The following is a 14001-nucleotide window of genomic DNA, read 5'->3' as shown; positions in this document are numbered from 1 at the left end:
TTTATAGTGAATTGAAATTTTTCTTTTTAAAAAATAACTATACAAAAAATAACCACATCATGAAATAACAAAAATTGAGTGATTTTTGTAGGGGTGGAAGCATTTTTCTAAAATATAGTATAGACTTATTAGTAACCGTTATTCAATTTTTAATAAAAGCAAATTTACATTTAGTCATTGACTAATATGGCATAGACGCATAGTCACATTTAGCTATATTCTTTTAATTTTGCTACATTACATTATTAGTTTTTACTTATTTTTCACAATTAATTATTTGTCATTTTTTCATTTTACCATTTAATAAAAATGACTAATATGTAATTTGAATAATACTTAAATAGGTCATTGAACTTGACACAAATATGCAATTAGATCATCGAACTCAAAGCAATTACAATTGGGTTCCTAAATGACTCAAAATTATGTAATTAAATCGAAATTGACATATTTGATTGGTCAATGCTAACGTAGCGATTAATTTATTTATTTTTAAATAAATAAATGAGCATGTCCTAATTGCATTTTTGATGAACTTGATGATTCAATTACATATTCGCTTATTTGAGCACTATTCCTATGTAATTGTATCATTCATTTAATTTATACTTTCTCTTGTAAATTCTTTTAATTGAAAAATTGAATTACATATTAGTTCCTTTTTTTTTTTTTGAAAATTAATTAGCTCTTTGTTACTTCATGACCGTATGATGTGTTTTTGTACACGGAATTAAAAGCTGATTTTATTTTTTTATATTGTAGTTGAAAGTTTCGTATCTATAAGTTATATTGAGTTTTACTAGTATTTTCTATGTGCGAGGCACAAAAATATATACTCAATATTTATATTTTTAAAAATAATTAACAAATTCTTACTAATTAGAATTTAAATGAAAAAAATTACTTATTATATTAATCCATATATAATGTATACAACTATTATTATTATTAGGTGAATGCTTGTACAGTTGTACATAATAAAGTTAATGAAAAAGATAACGGATAACAATAAAGATATTTTTGTCCAAAAAATTATATAGTACAACTCTAAAAACACAATGTACAAAATGGTTAGCACTAAAAACATTGACATAAATTAGGGATATAATTTGATTGAGACTTATTATGTTTTTAAATTAAAATTAAAGTTTAGTTGATATAAGTTAATTTCATCATTCATGTATCTATAATGTCCTCAGAGAACTCAATAAGCATAAGAGTATAAGACCATAACTGGTTTGCATTATATGCTACAAAAGTTATTTTACAGTACAAAGACAGTAAAGCGCCATGTACATACAGAGACAAATACCTAGTAAAGCAGAAAGCTGAAAGCTATACAACTATACACCAATTCAACTCCAAAATATAACTACATCCCGTCCACCTCTGTGAAAAGTTAGCTGAAGAAGGCTTTGGGTTGATTTTGTCAATTGGAATTCCGGATGAAAAAGCGTCGATCATGTATCGATACGGTCACATATCAACCACGACAGCACGAGGCAACCAGCATCCTCCATAGCAATCAACATCGGAAATGAGGGCAGATTGCCAAGAAGATGATAAGAATCAGAATTGCAATGATAGCAGCTACAACCAGTTTTATCTTCGCGTTTTCGTACCACATCTTCTGCTTTATCTTGGTTCCCTGTTTCTTGAAATCCTGAGCCTGAAACATGAAAAAAACAGCATCAACAAAATAGCCCCCTGGAAAGAACTACAATTTTACTGAAAGAGGATATTAGTCATGGAAAAATCTCTATTACTGCTGTCCATATCTTTAGTCCTGTTATTATCTTTAGTTTTATTTTCTTTTTTGAATTTCGTGGTAGACGGAGAATCCCACGAGATTAAAATTACTGGACTTCCAGCATTCGGTGTTTCTTGGGGGTTTGAACATCTGCACTTGCAGTTAAATATTGCAAAGACGTTATGCAATATGAATTGGCACAAGACTCATAAGCTGCATAAAACTAACCTGAGAACGAAGATTCTCTGTTTTATCAACCAGAAGCTCAATCTTCTCACCACGGTCAAGAACCTAAACACCAGATCAATGTATAAGCAAAGTCAGGCTGAGTGCATGTTTGGAGACAGGAATGTAAAAAGCAGTACATTCCTCCAAATCTCATCTTCCATTAGCTCAGAACAAAGACTTAGTAAAACCTCCTCACCTTCTCAATGTTTCCCATCATGACTCCCTTTACTTCATTAACCTGAGCCTTCACCTTAGCAAGCTTGTTTATTTCTTCTGGATGCGCAACACAGTACCTCATGTGCTCTTTTAATTTTGGTCTACAGAGAAAAGCGGAGAGGAAAGATATAACAGTGACTCTGAAAATTCAGTCTACATCACAAAAGCTGGACTGTTGGAGAAAGGAAGATACCCATATTCTTTATTAAGACCATTGGCTTTTGCTTTTGCTGCTTTTCCACCACCGTATTTCTTGCTAAAGTCATCTTTTATTCGATCTAAGAAGCCAATGGGAAGTTGCTTTCCAGCAGCCTCGCTTGCAACAACACAGTAGGCTGCAGGTGCAATATAAAAGAGAACTTACCATGCAGTGAAAGAATGGTGATTACAATATTAGGGAAACGTCAAGTTTAAAGTTGGATCTGTAAATTGTTTTTTTTAACTCAAAACCTTTTTTTTCCAGAAAAACAAGAATAATCATCTGTTAATTCCTCATTTTCAATCCCAACACAAGTTTCAAACAAGGCATGCAATGGATAGGAAACTGAAGAATGAGCCAAGTCAAACATGTTAACCTCAATATAAAATGAAAGAGCAAAGAGATCGGTTTAATGCAAACCAACCACCACTCAGAATGAACCGAGTTCATTTCAAAATTTATTCTACAAGCATAATTATTGCAATTCATTTGAGTTATATTTATTCCTCATAACGTCCATCCAAATGTAAATGGAATTAATTTTTATATATAAAACAAAATCACGGAAAAGCAAAACAGATCAAATTTAAAAGCATCATAAATAACAAGATAATGTCCAAAACATTGATCATCCCGCTCGTGTTTTACCATACATATACAAAAATGCAGTTGAAAAACAAAATCAATTCCACCTTGGATCAATAAGTCAATTAATGCGTGATCAGAAACAGCGATACTCATTCAGATAACAGATATGCAATCCAATTCCAATGAGTGAATGTGTGATCAGAAACAGCGATTCTCAATCAGATAAAAGATGCGCAATCCAATTCCAAAAATAAATGGAAGCGGGGGAATCAGAAACTGACTGAAACCGTTATCGGCGAGGTAATTGAAGGTGTGACCATCGCAGTTGTAGGTGAATCTATTGTTGGACGGGGGAAGTTTTTGGAGGCATTGGGCGGCAACGCCGGTGAAATTGCCGGTGAACTCCGTGTACTCCGCGAGGATCACCGTTCCCCGGGCCACAAAGCTGTAGATCAGCGTCTGTTGCCCCATATTATTATCCCACCTTTTATTCTGAACCTCTCTCCGATCAAAGGGAAACCCTAGAAGTTTGATGCGGAAAGAGATACAATGGAGAGAAAGTGATGAGAAGCACTAAAAGGAGGGAGGCGAGTGGATTGGAGAGAAATGGGGACAAAAGACGAGAGGGAGAGGTTGAAATTTGAATTGGAGGTGGCGTTGTGGAAACGTAGAATGGCGCAAAACTCCGCAATTCGTCAATCGCTAGCGATACAGGGACTACAGTGTACCGAGGCGTATACAATCATAACAAATTATATTGGAATATGGAAAATTACTTTTTTTTTTTTGAAGGTGAAAATTTCTTTTTTTTTTTTTTTTTTTACACCAAAAATGGAGAATTACTTGAAATAATATTGTTGTACAACTCAAAAGTAAAAACTTATGTTAGACCGCTCTGTTCATAGCTACTTTCTCAATCTATTGAAGCACAAAAAGTCAACAGTCGCATCCACTGAGACTCAAACTCACTCACTCCCTTTCATGTGGAACTATAAATCGGGTGCCACTAAACCACAAGATCTTTGATAGAATAAGAGTTAAATAGACTATTTAACTACACAACAAATTGTAATTGGACCATTAAACTAAAAAACTACAATTATATTACATAATTTAAAAATATTTTTTAATTTTATTTTAATAAATTTAAATAAAATAAATATTTACAAATTACTTAAAAAAAAAAAAAAAGATCGCATTCTCCACGCCCTACACCTATTCGCCTTCTCACAGGAGAAGGAAACCTAGGTTGCATGCTCACAGGAGAAGGCAACCTAATTACCTTTTCACTGGAGAAGGTGACTTAGTGGTTTTGTTAAAGTAATTATTTTATCTAAATTTATTAACGTAAAATTTTAAAAAATATTTTTAAATTTGGTAAACGCCACGCCAGCATGTTACCAAGTTAACAAGTCATTTTAGGTTGAATTATTATTTTGTATTGTTCGAAGACCTAATTGTAATTTATTTTGAATTTGATAACCCAATTGCAGTTTGATGTGTAATTGAATGACCTATTTGACCATTTTTCCATAAAACATATTGACAATTTTTAGCAAAAATGACATTTTCAATGTTAGTTTGTGGTATAAATATATGTAAGGTTCACTTTTGATTTGGGTCAGGACAATATAGATTCGATTTCTTCAAAGCGAGATAAGGAAATTGATAATATTGTATGCTCAAAATTGATAATAAGCAAATAAGAAAATAATTTTAAAAATAGAGTTATTTGAAATAGGAAAAATGAGAGAATTCCATAAGTGTGATGCTTTGGATTTAGCACCAGAAGGTGCTATGTATTAATTCTCGAGAGAGCGTGTGAGATGATATAAATCACATATGAATATAATCTCACACTATCGTTGTCAAATTCGAACTTTGGTATCTTCTATCAAATACTACTTATCGAACGAGTGAATTAAGCCGGTGCGAGCGCTAAATGCACTTATTCATATATGTTAACACAAATATAAAAACTCAACAACACACATCTATTGACACTATAGCATTGATTGAAATAACTAAAAAACATTTCCAACATACTAAAAACCATTGCCACCAGGTCCACCACATAATAACCATATATCTGGTAAGAAGCCAAATTTAGCAAATCTTGATCAGGCCTCAAGTTTAAGCCATACAAGTCTGACATACCTACCAAGAAACACAAACTGACCTTTCCATGAAATACAAGGTCAAGATTGAAAGTATACAAGAAATCTGCCCTATACTATAAGCTGATAATCTATAAGAGCATCCACATCTGTTAGGTTTCTACACAATTTTTTAAGATGCCATGTATGAGAGATAAAAATAGAAGAAAAAAAGAAAAGCAAAAAAAAAAAAAAAGACAATTAAAAAAAAAAAAGGAAAGCAACGGTTGTTTTGTTAGAGTGGCCACCAGCTAGGGCCACTCTGACGCACCCCAACGAGCGCATGTGGAACACACGCCTGTTGGGCGCAAAGTGCGCTCCACTTGCGCATTTTTTTCCCTTCTCCAGGAAAAAAAATTTGGCAAAAAGCCATGCTCTACATCAGTATAAAACCAACACAATAGTTTCTATGCTCTGAAAAAACCTCAAAAAACCACAGGTGTGTTGCTCTAATAGCCGCTCTGAATGGAGAACATTGATATGTAACAGCAAGCCAGGTGCAGATTAGACAATTTCAAATTCCTGAATAGAAGTGAAGAAAGGTTATATTAGTGTGTGTATATTAAAGAACAGCAGAGGGAAAAGGGATAAGTTTAGTCGAACAAAAATAAACCACAAACATAAGCAATTCTATTATGAATGAGAACGGGAAAAGGTGCCAACTAGTTACTAGTTACCTCAACTTGAATCTATTATCTCAACTTGAGCTAGATTGTCAAGTATCACTAACCGAATTCCCAAACATCAGCCTTTCTTTTGATAACTAATTTGTGGGAGTCTGCATATGTACTAAAATCCTTTACTAAAAAAAATACCCAAAAAGAAACAAAGAAATGAGAGATGAAAAGCAACTTTCTATAAAATGGCCCGGTAACCCGTATATAGACAGATTTACTTGTTTACAGAGATTTATATGGCCACTTATACTTGTTTAGCCCACTTATTTTGAAGCTTAATAGTTCTGAAGTTTAGAAGCTGGGGCAAGCAATAAATTGTAAGTACATAAAAAGGTTTTAAGGCCAGATAAATCTCAGGGGATAGGGGATTGGAGCATGCGATGCACTTCTTGTAATGACAGCTCACCATACTTCTCCATCCAATTCCAATGAAGAAATTGCAGATAGATACTCTGATCTGAAGTGAAAAATTAGTAATGCCACAAAAACATATTACCTCAATTGCAATATATAGGCAGGCAATCTCCTTCCTTCCTTCCTTCCTTCAAGGCCGTTACTAATGCAATGTTAAGCATTGTAACTTCACCCAACATATTAGCAAAAACCTACCAGCAGAACCAAATGCATAAAAACGAGTCAAGTTACAACTAACCGCACTACCAAACGACCAACAATACCAACCAGAACAACAACAATATTTTTTTTTAGTACTACTGACTCTGTTACATTGCAGTATGTGTTCATAACTACATTCTCAACCTACTGAAGCGCAAAGAGTCAATATCGCCTCCACTGAGGCTCAAACCCACCCCCTTCCATATGGGATTGCAACCGGGTGCCACTAGACCACAAGGTCTTGGCAGAAGAACAACAATATAATTGACAGGAAAAAAAAGAAAAAAAAAAAAGAAGAAGCTCACCAATCCAAGTTAGACCCAGCATTGCCATTCAATGTCAGCCCCATTCTCCGATCCTGCTTGAACTTATGTTCATAAAAACTTGGAAGGCTCAAACTTCACATTTTCCCCAAAATCCAATCCACCTAACTATTTTTGGGTACTTATGGGGGATGGGGGCTATAGGATTTGAACCCCGCAAGTCTGCTACTTGGAAATGGCATAGCTAGCTTACCACTATGCTACACCCTTACTCCCGACACATTGCATACAGAGAGCAATACTAAATTACATCAGCTGCAGAGGATCTACATGTGGTGGATTTACTGAGGTTTTTTCAAGTTGACTCAGTTAATTAGGCTCCTCTAAGATAGCAACCACGCATCAATTGTTTGCTTTAAATTAAAGTTTGATTGAAGTCACATGATAGTTACAATAACTTGGAAACTTATGACATAATGACATACTTGGATTGATTGCTAGCTTTCTTCAAATTTTATATATTTTCAGGTGTTTGAGAAATAGATGTCTAAGATTAGGTTAAGACTATAAATACCATAGATTAGGAGGTAATGAAGGGAAGTTGTTATTGACTATACTCTTGGTCAAGAGTTCCTCTCAGAAGTACATGTCAAGATTGAAAGTATACAAGAAATCTGCTCTATGAGCTGATAATCTATAATAGCTGCTCTGAAAATGCAAAAAGTTTAACATTTTGACCAGGAACAAGACAGGCAATACATTGTTAATGTATATTTGCATAAGCTCAAGGATATGTACAGAAACCAAATATTCACAATCTGTATAGACAACAATGTTGAAAGAGCCACATTGCACCTTAACATTATGAAGCAGTGCCAGAATGGAGGCTGGCATCACTGTTATGAACAATAGTTAAACACCTATTGGAAGACTCCGCATTGAATAAGCCATCTATAATCGGATGTAGTCAATGTAGTTACACAAGCTGACTCTGCAGAAGAGAACCAGATGAATATAAGAACAAAATTTTGAAGTTGAAGACAAGGTAATATTACCATTAGAAGAAATAGCAACCACTGAGGAAAATAAGTGTTAGGATCAAGCGCTTGCTACTAAGCCAAAAGCTATAGCTAGTAGCGAAGGCGCAACTTTATTTCCTTATAAACCGCCACACATTTTCGAGAGCCAGGGTGCTGGACTTGGCCCCTTTACCGGCCTCCACCCAACAATCCCCCTAGCCACATGGTGTTGGACTTGGCCCTTACAGGCCTCCGTCCAACAATAAGAGAATTGGGGGAAAGAGCAGGGAGTAAAGACAGAAGTACCTTACTCGTTGCATTCCGACTTCACAAGTTCACTCTCATGAGTTGCATATAAAGAATCTGGAATTCCCTCATTAATTTGGTAGTTGAGCGAAAGTCCCACTGTTAGGACTACAGCCACCAACCATCATTTTTTCATAGACTGCATATGCTCGATCAGCATCACCCGACCTGCTATACCCTCTAATTAGAGCGTTATATGTAAAAACATTAGGTTCAAGACCCAGATGCTGAAGCTCTTCATACATTTTGTCTGCCTCCTCCATCCTTCCAATTATTCCAAGGTTGAAAATCAAAGAATTATATGTATAAAGGTTAGGAGTAACTCCTTTGCTTCGCATCTCATCGAGAAGACATAAGGCTTCCTCAAATTTTCCTGCCCTCCCAAGGCCGTTGATCATAAGATTGTATGAAACTAAATCAGGATCAATGCCAGATGATTTCAATTCCTCAAAGTAGCGCACAGCATCCTCTACCTTTCCTGCCAAGCAAAGGCAATCCACAAGAATGGTATAGGATTTTAAATCTGGTCTAATGCCTTCTCTGATCATTTTCTCAAACAAATGACAAGCAGTTTCTACGTCACCTGCCTTTCCAAACCCATTTATGAGGATATTGTAGATAGCAGAGTTAGGTTTGCAACCATAACTTGTCATTTCCTCAAAGAAAGTCTTTGCATCATCTAATTTTCCAGCCTTCAAAAAGCCACCAATTAGCGGACCATATGTACAAGGAGTGGGAGAAAAACCATCACTCATAAGATCATAATATAGCTCTACTGCTTTCTCCAACTTATCTGACTTCACCAGACCAGAGATAAGTATGTTGTAAGTTATTGCTATTGGTTTACATCCTCTGTGAAGCATCTCTTCGTACAGTTCACAAAGTTCATCAACCTTCCCAGACTTTCCAAGATGATTGAGCAACACATTATACGTGAAAACATCGGGGGCACAGCCAGTGTTTTTCATCTCCTTAAAAACACTCCATGCCAGTTCTGAAAGATGAATATCAAGAAGGCCCTCAATCAAAGGATAATATGACTTTAGTGTTGCACGAATTCCAAAAGATTTCGTAAATTTTACAAAGACATCATGAGCAACAAGAGCTTTCTTTTGCTTACACAGGAATCTTATCAAAGGTGCCATAACTGAGTCATTTTTGCATATACCATTATACATCAGCATTTCAATAAACAATATGGAATCTTCTAATTTTGCTTCATTAAAAAATCCATCACAAATGCTTCTCCAAAAAGAATCATCTACCCAATTTTCCATCTGCCAAACAAAATTCTCAACAATTTTAACAGCATACTTAACAGAACCATCTTTCACAAGACTAGGAACAAGTGTGTAAATAGTCACACAGTCAGGCTGGACAATTTTCTTCATCTGATTGAAGAACCAAAATGCTTCATAAACCCTTCTTTCTTTAGCCAATCCATGAATGACAGTGTTATAAGTGAAAACATCAGGAATGCAATTTCTTTCTGTCATTTCATAAAGCATCGTTAGGGCTGTACCAACCTCACCGTTCTTGCAAAGACAATCCAGAAGAGTATTATAGGTTATTGTGTTTGGAGAGCATCCCTGTGCACCCATACTCTCAAATAACTTAAACGCCTCTTGAACTTTACCCTCCTTTCTAAGTCCACCCAATAGTGTGTTATAAGTCACAACAGTAGGAGCAAGTTTCATATCCTTCATTCCATGAAACATTTCCCATGCTTCATCAGCTCGATCATCCTTGTAAAGTATGTCAATCAATGAATTGACTACAATCACATCAGGCTCACATCCATTTTCCTTCATCTCAGACAGCAAGTGAATGGCTTCATCAATTTTCCCGGCATTGCTGTAGCACTTCATCATGATGTTATAGGTTATGGAATCCGGAACATGTCCACTCCTTTTAATTCCATCAAATATGCTTTTAGCCTCTCTCAATCTGCCCGACTCTACCAGACTATACATAGAAGCATTGCAAGCAACGAGATTTGGTGTGATTCCATGAGCTTTCATCTTTTCAAAAGTTTGAAGTGCTTTATCAGGCTCTCCCAGCTTCCCATAGTAGTCAATAAAGGGGACATACGTGAAAGCAGTACGTCGAACTCCATAAGACTCCATGTTATCAAACAGTAATAATGCATCATCCACCTTATTCATTCTTAGAAGGCCACTAATTAGAGAATTGTAAGTATAAATATTAGGCGATACCCCCTTCTCTTTCATATCATCTAAACTTGATAAAGCCTCATCAATCCGCCCAACTTTACACAAAGCATCAATGAGTATCGTAAAGCTAACAACATCTGCTTCATAACCATCAGCTTCCATCCTGTCCAAAAATTCCCTCACAGAATCCAAGTCCCCAGAGTCACTAAACCGGTCTAATAATGTGATATATGTGACTCGATCAGGTTTCTGACTATTAGATTTCATCTTAACGAAAACTTCTTTTGCAGTATCAAGTTTTCCAGCAATACAAAGGGCATCAATTAGAACCGTATAAGTAACAACATCAGGTGTGCAGCCCTCATTATCCATTCGCTTCAATATAGCATAAGCATCATCGACTTTTCCAGCTCTCCCGAGGGCTCTAATGCAGATGGTAAAGGTGTAAATATTAGGCTTCAACCCCAAACTATCCATCTCTTTTAACAAACTCAGGACCGTGGCAGTATCCCTTCTTTTACCACAAGCAACCATTAATGCTGAGTAAGTCTTAAGGCTCAGCTTAATGCCATCTGAAACCGCTCTTCTATAAACTTCTAAAGCCTCCGAACAGAACCCCGCTTGAAGAATTAAATGTATCAACCCATTGTAGGAATATGCATTCAACACAAAACCTGCTTTTCTCATCCTCTCAAGACCAAATGAAGCCAGTCTAATCCCTCCTCTTATATGAAGACCTTTGAATATGGTCAAATACGTGTCCAGATTCCTATAAATGATCTGTTTTTGCATCACATCAAACACCATAGCCATATCACTGACCCTCCCATGAACCCTCAAAAGCTCAAGCATGTAATTACATGTTTCTGTAGTGTGAACCACCTTAGGCAGCTCAGCAACAGACTTAAACAGAGATAAGGCTTGATTAGGGTCTGAAAACGACTTCAAGATCCCAAACACTTCCTCTGAAGAAATCCCACTGTTGAGATTCCCATTCGAAGAGTTCATCACATTATGCCAAACACCCACATTCTTTCTTCTAGTTTTCTTCCAATTCACCACAGACCCGCGCCTTAAAACCTTCAAAGATTCAAACTTTCTGCCTCTAAGTGGCCCATTACTAATTGAAACCCACAGTGATAGCGAGCTCTTACCTGGCGCAGTGTCAGTTACGGATATGCAATTGAAATGAGCGCAACAGAATCTTGAGGAATTGAGTACATCTATAGCCATATTTGAAGAAATTCCAGTGGAGTATATTTGGGCATGAATTTCAGAAGGATGGTTACTTGAAATTCAATTGCTTACAAGAAAGCAGGAAGCCATAGACAGAAATCAGAATTACAGAGAAAATACAAAAGATTGGAATCTGCGGCGAGAGTGAAGAAGAGGATGGGCTTATCTGAACTCAGAAGAATGGGAAGTCACAGACTCGCTGTTAGCTATTCAGTATTTTGGATGCTATTGAGAACCGCCCAATCGGAGATATTTTTCTTTCAAACAAAATTAGAGAAAAAGAAAGCTTTTTACTGAAAAAGAAAAGAAAATTTGTTTTATGATTAAAAAACAATTAATATATTTCCCTCATCTTCTACCAAAAAAAAACAATTAATCGGAGTATATCAGTAGAACAACTGACAATTCTAATTGCTCCAAGCGTAATTCACTCAATCAATTTTTCAAAAATGGAAAATCATCATTTTGATCCCTTAATTATTTTCCAAATGTTAATATAGTCCATAATTTTCAATTTCAATTAATTTGATCATCAAATTATTTAAAATTCCGTCTATTGAACCCTTCCGAGAGACTAAAATGGTGATTTCTCCCTTTCAAAATTTAGTCAATTTGGTTCTCGAAAGATTTAATTGAAGAAATTTTAAACAATTAGAGAATTTTTTTGAATACAACTGACCTTATTACATTGTAGTATCTGTTCATCTATACTTGAACAAAGAGTCAATTTCGATATCTCCTCCACTGAGGCTCGAACTCATGACCTTTCATTTGAGGGAGGCCACTACATGCCATTTGAGCACAAGGTGCTTGGTAACAAGAATTAAGTTAGTTAAAATTGAAAAGTGTAGACTATATATACTGACAGTTGCACAAAAATTGTGACTTTCTCTTTCAAAAATCACTTAAAGCAATCAATTATTGTACATAATACATTTTAAGAAAATTACGCATTTACACACTAACAAAAATGTTAGTTAGAGATAACACTTTAACCGTGTTTAATTGTAGCTCTAATTCTTATATGACCAACCTGGCAACCTCACCCATCTATTGCTCAACATTTTTTGGGTAAGTTTGCAGTTTATGAAACCTTTATCAGCTACAGATTTTTATAAAATATTAAAGCATAATCATCATATCCAAAATTGCTCAACATTTTTCAGGTAAGTTTGCAGTTTATGAAACATTTATTAGCTACAGATTTTTATAAAATTTTAAAGCATAATCATATCCAAAACCTAATATATATTTTATATGAACATACAAGACATGCCAAAATCTTCAACCGAGCCCAACTTATTGTAGATATACTGCCATACTGGGTTGGGCAGGTCAACTCACCAATAATTAAAATAAAATAAACTATAATATCAACTAAAAAAAACACATTAACATACATTTGATAATATTGTGATGTTGGGCAAATTTTACGGGTTGTTATGCCGTGAACCCAGGTCCACCTTGCAAGGTGGACCTGGGTCTACATTCATATACACTATATCTACATTCACATACACTATACTCTACATTCACAATTTATAAACTCCACATTCACACATTACAGGATTATATGTTTAGTAACTATACTCTACATCCACAATTTGTAAACTCCACATTCACACATTCAAAACTCTATATTCACAAGTCCTATACTCCACATTCACAACTTGAGAACTCCACATCCACACATTACAGGGCTACAAGTTGCTAGAACTTCTTAACTCTATTACAGATTCACGCATGCATAACTCTACATTCACGATTTCTATACTCCATATTCACAATTTGAAACCTCCACATTCACACATTTCTGGGCAACTCTACATTCACACAATCATAAATCTACATTCACACTTTTAAACCTCTACATTCACATATTTTTGGATAACTCTATATTCAGCAATATGTTTACTAATTTTTTTAAAAAAAAATGCCAAAAACGACGTAGTTTTGGACCCAGGTCCACCTTGCACAGCATAATTTGCCAAATTTTACTATGGAATATGTTCTATATTATCTCATGGACTATGAAATATGTATCATTTTAATAACACTTTAGTTTTATTTGATAATATTGTTTTTTTAGCATACATTTGATAATATTGTTATGTTTTTTAGTTTCATTTTTTCTCCACATTTCATTATAGCAATACTAAAGTATCATTTTAATTCTACAATAGTTTCATTTGATTATATACATTATTGCTTGAGTTCTATTTTTTGTTTCATTTTCCACCCACACTAGTTTAATTATAGTAATTTTGAAATATTATTTTAATTGCACTTCAGGTCATTTGATAATATATGTTATTGTATAGCTTTAGATTTTAGTTTTATTTTTCACGCACACTAGTTTCATTATAGCAATACTAAAGTATCATTTGACAATAATGTGCTATGTTTTTTTGTTTCAGTTTTCCAAACACACTAATTTCATTATAGTAACACTAAAGCATCATTTTAATTCCACTACAGTTTCATTCGACAATCATGATCCACACAGTGATGTGTGAACCATGGTCCACTGTATAACAACTGGGTCATGTTGCATCATTGACCTGTGCACATAAG

At 35.0% G+C, this 14001-nt stretch overlaps 2 protein-coding genes and 1 long non-coding RNA gene across 4 annotated transcripts; all 3 read right to left on the bottom strand.

The window, feature by feature from the left end:
- Window positions 1-1214: 1214 nt before the first annotated feature.
- Window positions 1215-3650, bottom strand: LOC116017284 (putative vesicle-associated membrane protein 726). The gene is made up of 5 exons (XM_031257836.1): window positions 3263-3650; window positions 2388-2529; window positions 2175-2295; window positions 1979-2041; window positions 1215-1669 (listed from the first exon to the last, which is right to left on the bottom strand). The coding sequence occupies exons 1-5, from the start codon at window positions 3450-3452 to the stop codon at window positions 1526-1528; spliced, it is 660 nt and encodes a 219-aa protein (XP_031113696.1). The 5' UTR covers window positions 3453-3650; the 3' UTR covers window positions 1215-1525.
- Window positions 3651-4978: 1328 nt separating this feature from the next.
- LOC116016465 lies at window positions 4979-6658 on the bottom strand. The gene is made up of 2 exons (XR_004097755.1): window positions 5815-6658; window positions 4979-5659 (listed from the first exon to the last, which is right to left on the bottom strand). It is a non-coding gene; the product is annotated as an uncharacterized LOC116016465 (long non-coding RNA).
- Window positions 6659-6834: 176 nt separating this feature from the next.
- LOC116016464 (pentatricopeptide repeat-containing protein At4g31850, chloroplastic) lies at window positions 6835-11657 on the bottom strand. 2 transcript variants are annotated; one of them, XM_031256732.1, is made up of 2 exons: window positions 8018-11657; window positions 6835-7683 (listed from the first exon to the last, which is right to left on the bottom strand). In XM_031256732.1, the coding sequence occupies exon 1, from the start codon at window positions 11422-11424 to the stop codon at window positions 8089-8091; it is 3336 nt and encodes a 1111-aa protein (XP_031112592.1). In that variant the 5' UTR covers window positions 11425-11657; the 3' UTR covers window positions 6835-7683; window positions 8018-8088. The 2 variants fall into 2 exon arrangements, with proteins under 2 accessions (XP_031112592.1, XP_031112593.1); XM_031256733.1 differs by having other exon boundaries at window positions 8023-11657.
- Between the last annotated feature and the right edge of the window lie 2344 nt (window positions 11658-14001).

The sequence above is a fragment of the Ipomoea triloba genome, chromosome 4, assembly GCF_003576645.1.
Source record: "Ipomoea triloba cultivar NCNSP0323 chromosome 4, ASM357664v1".
Taxonomy (NCBI): Eukaryota; Viridiplantae; Streptophyta; class Magnoliopsida; order Solanales; family Convolvulaceae; genus Ipomoea; species Ipomoea triloba.
Note: the sequence above shows the minus strand (reverse complement) of the source record. Positions and strands in the feature narration are given on the sequence as shown.

What these genes read in the sequence shown, in the direction of transcription:
- LOC116017284 (XM_031257836.1), bottom strand. Translation starts at nt 3,452, where the DNA reads ATGGGGCAACAGACGCTGATCTACAGCTTTGTGGCCCGGGGAACGGTG. An exon ending in TGATGGGAAACATTGAGAAG is followed by an intron (nt 2,042 to 2,174) that starts GTGAGGAGGTTT and finishes TCTGGTGTTTAG; the next exon opens with GTTCTTGACCGTGGTGAGAA. An exon ending in CAGAGAATCTTCGTTCTCAG is followed by an intron (nt 1,670 to 1,978) that starts GTTAGTTTTATG and finishes TTCATGTTTCAG; the next exon opens with GCTCAGGATTTCAAGAAACA.
- LOC116016464 (XM_031256732.1), bottom strand. Translation starts at nt 11,424, where the DNA reads ATGGCTATAGATGTACTCAATTCCTCAAGATTCTGTTGCGCTCATTTC.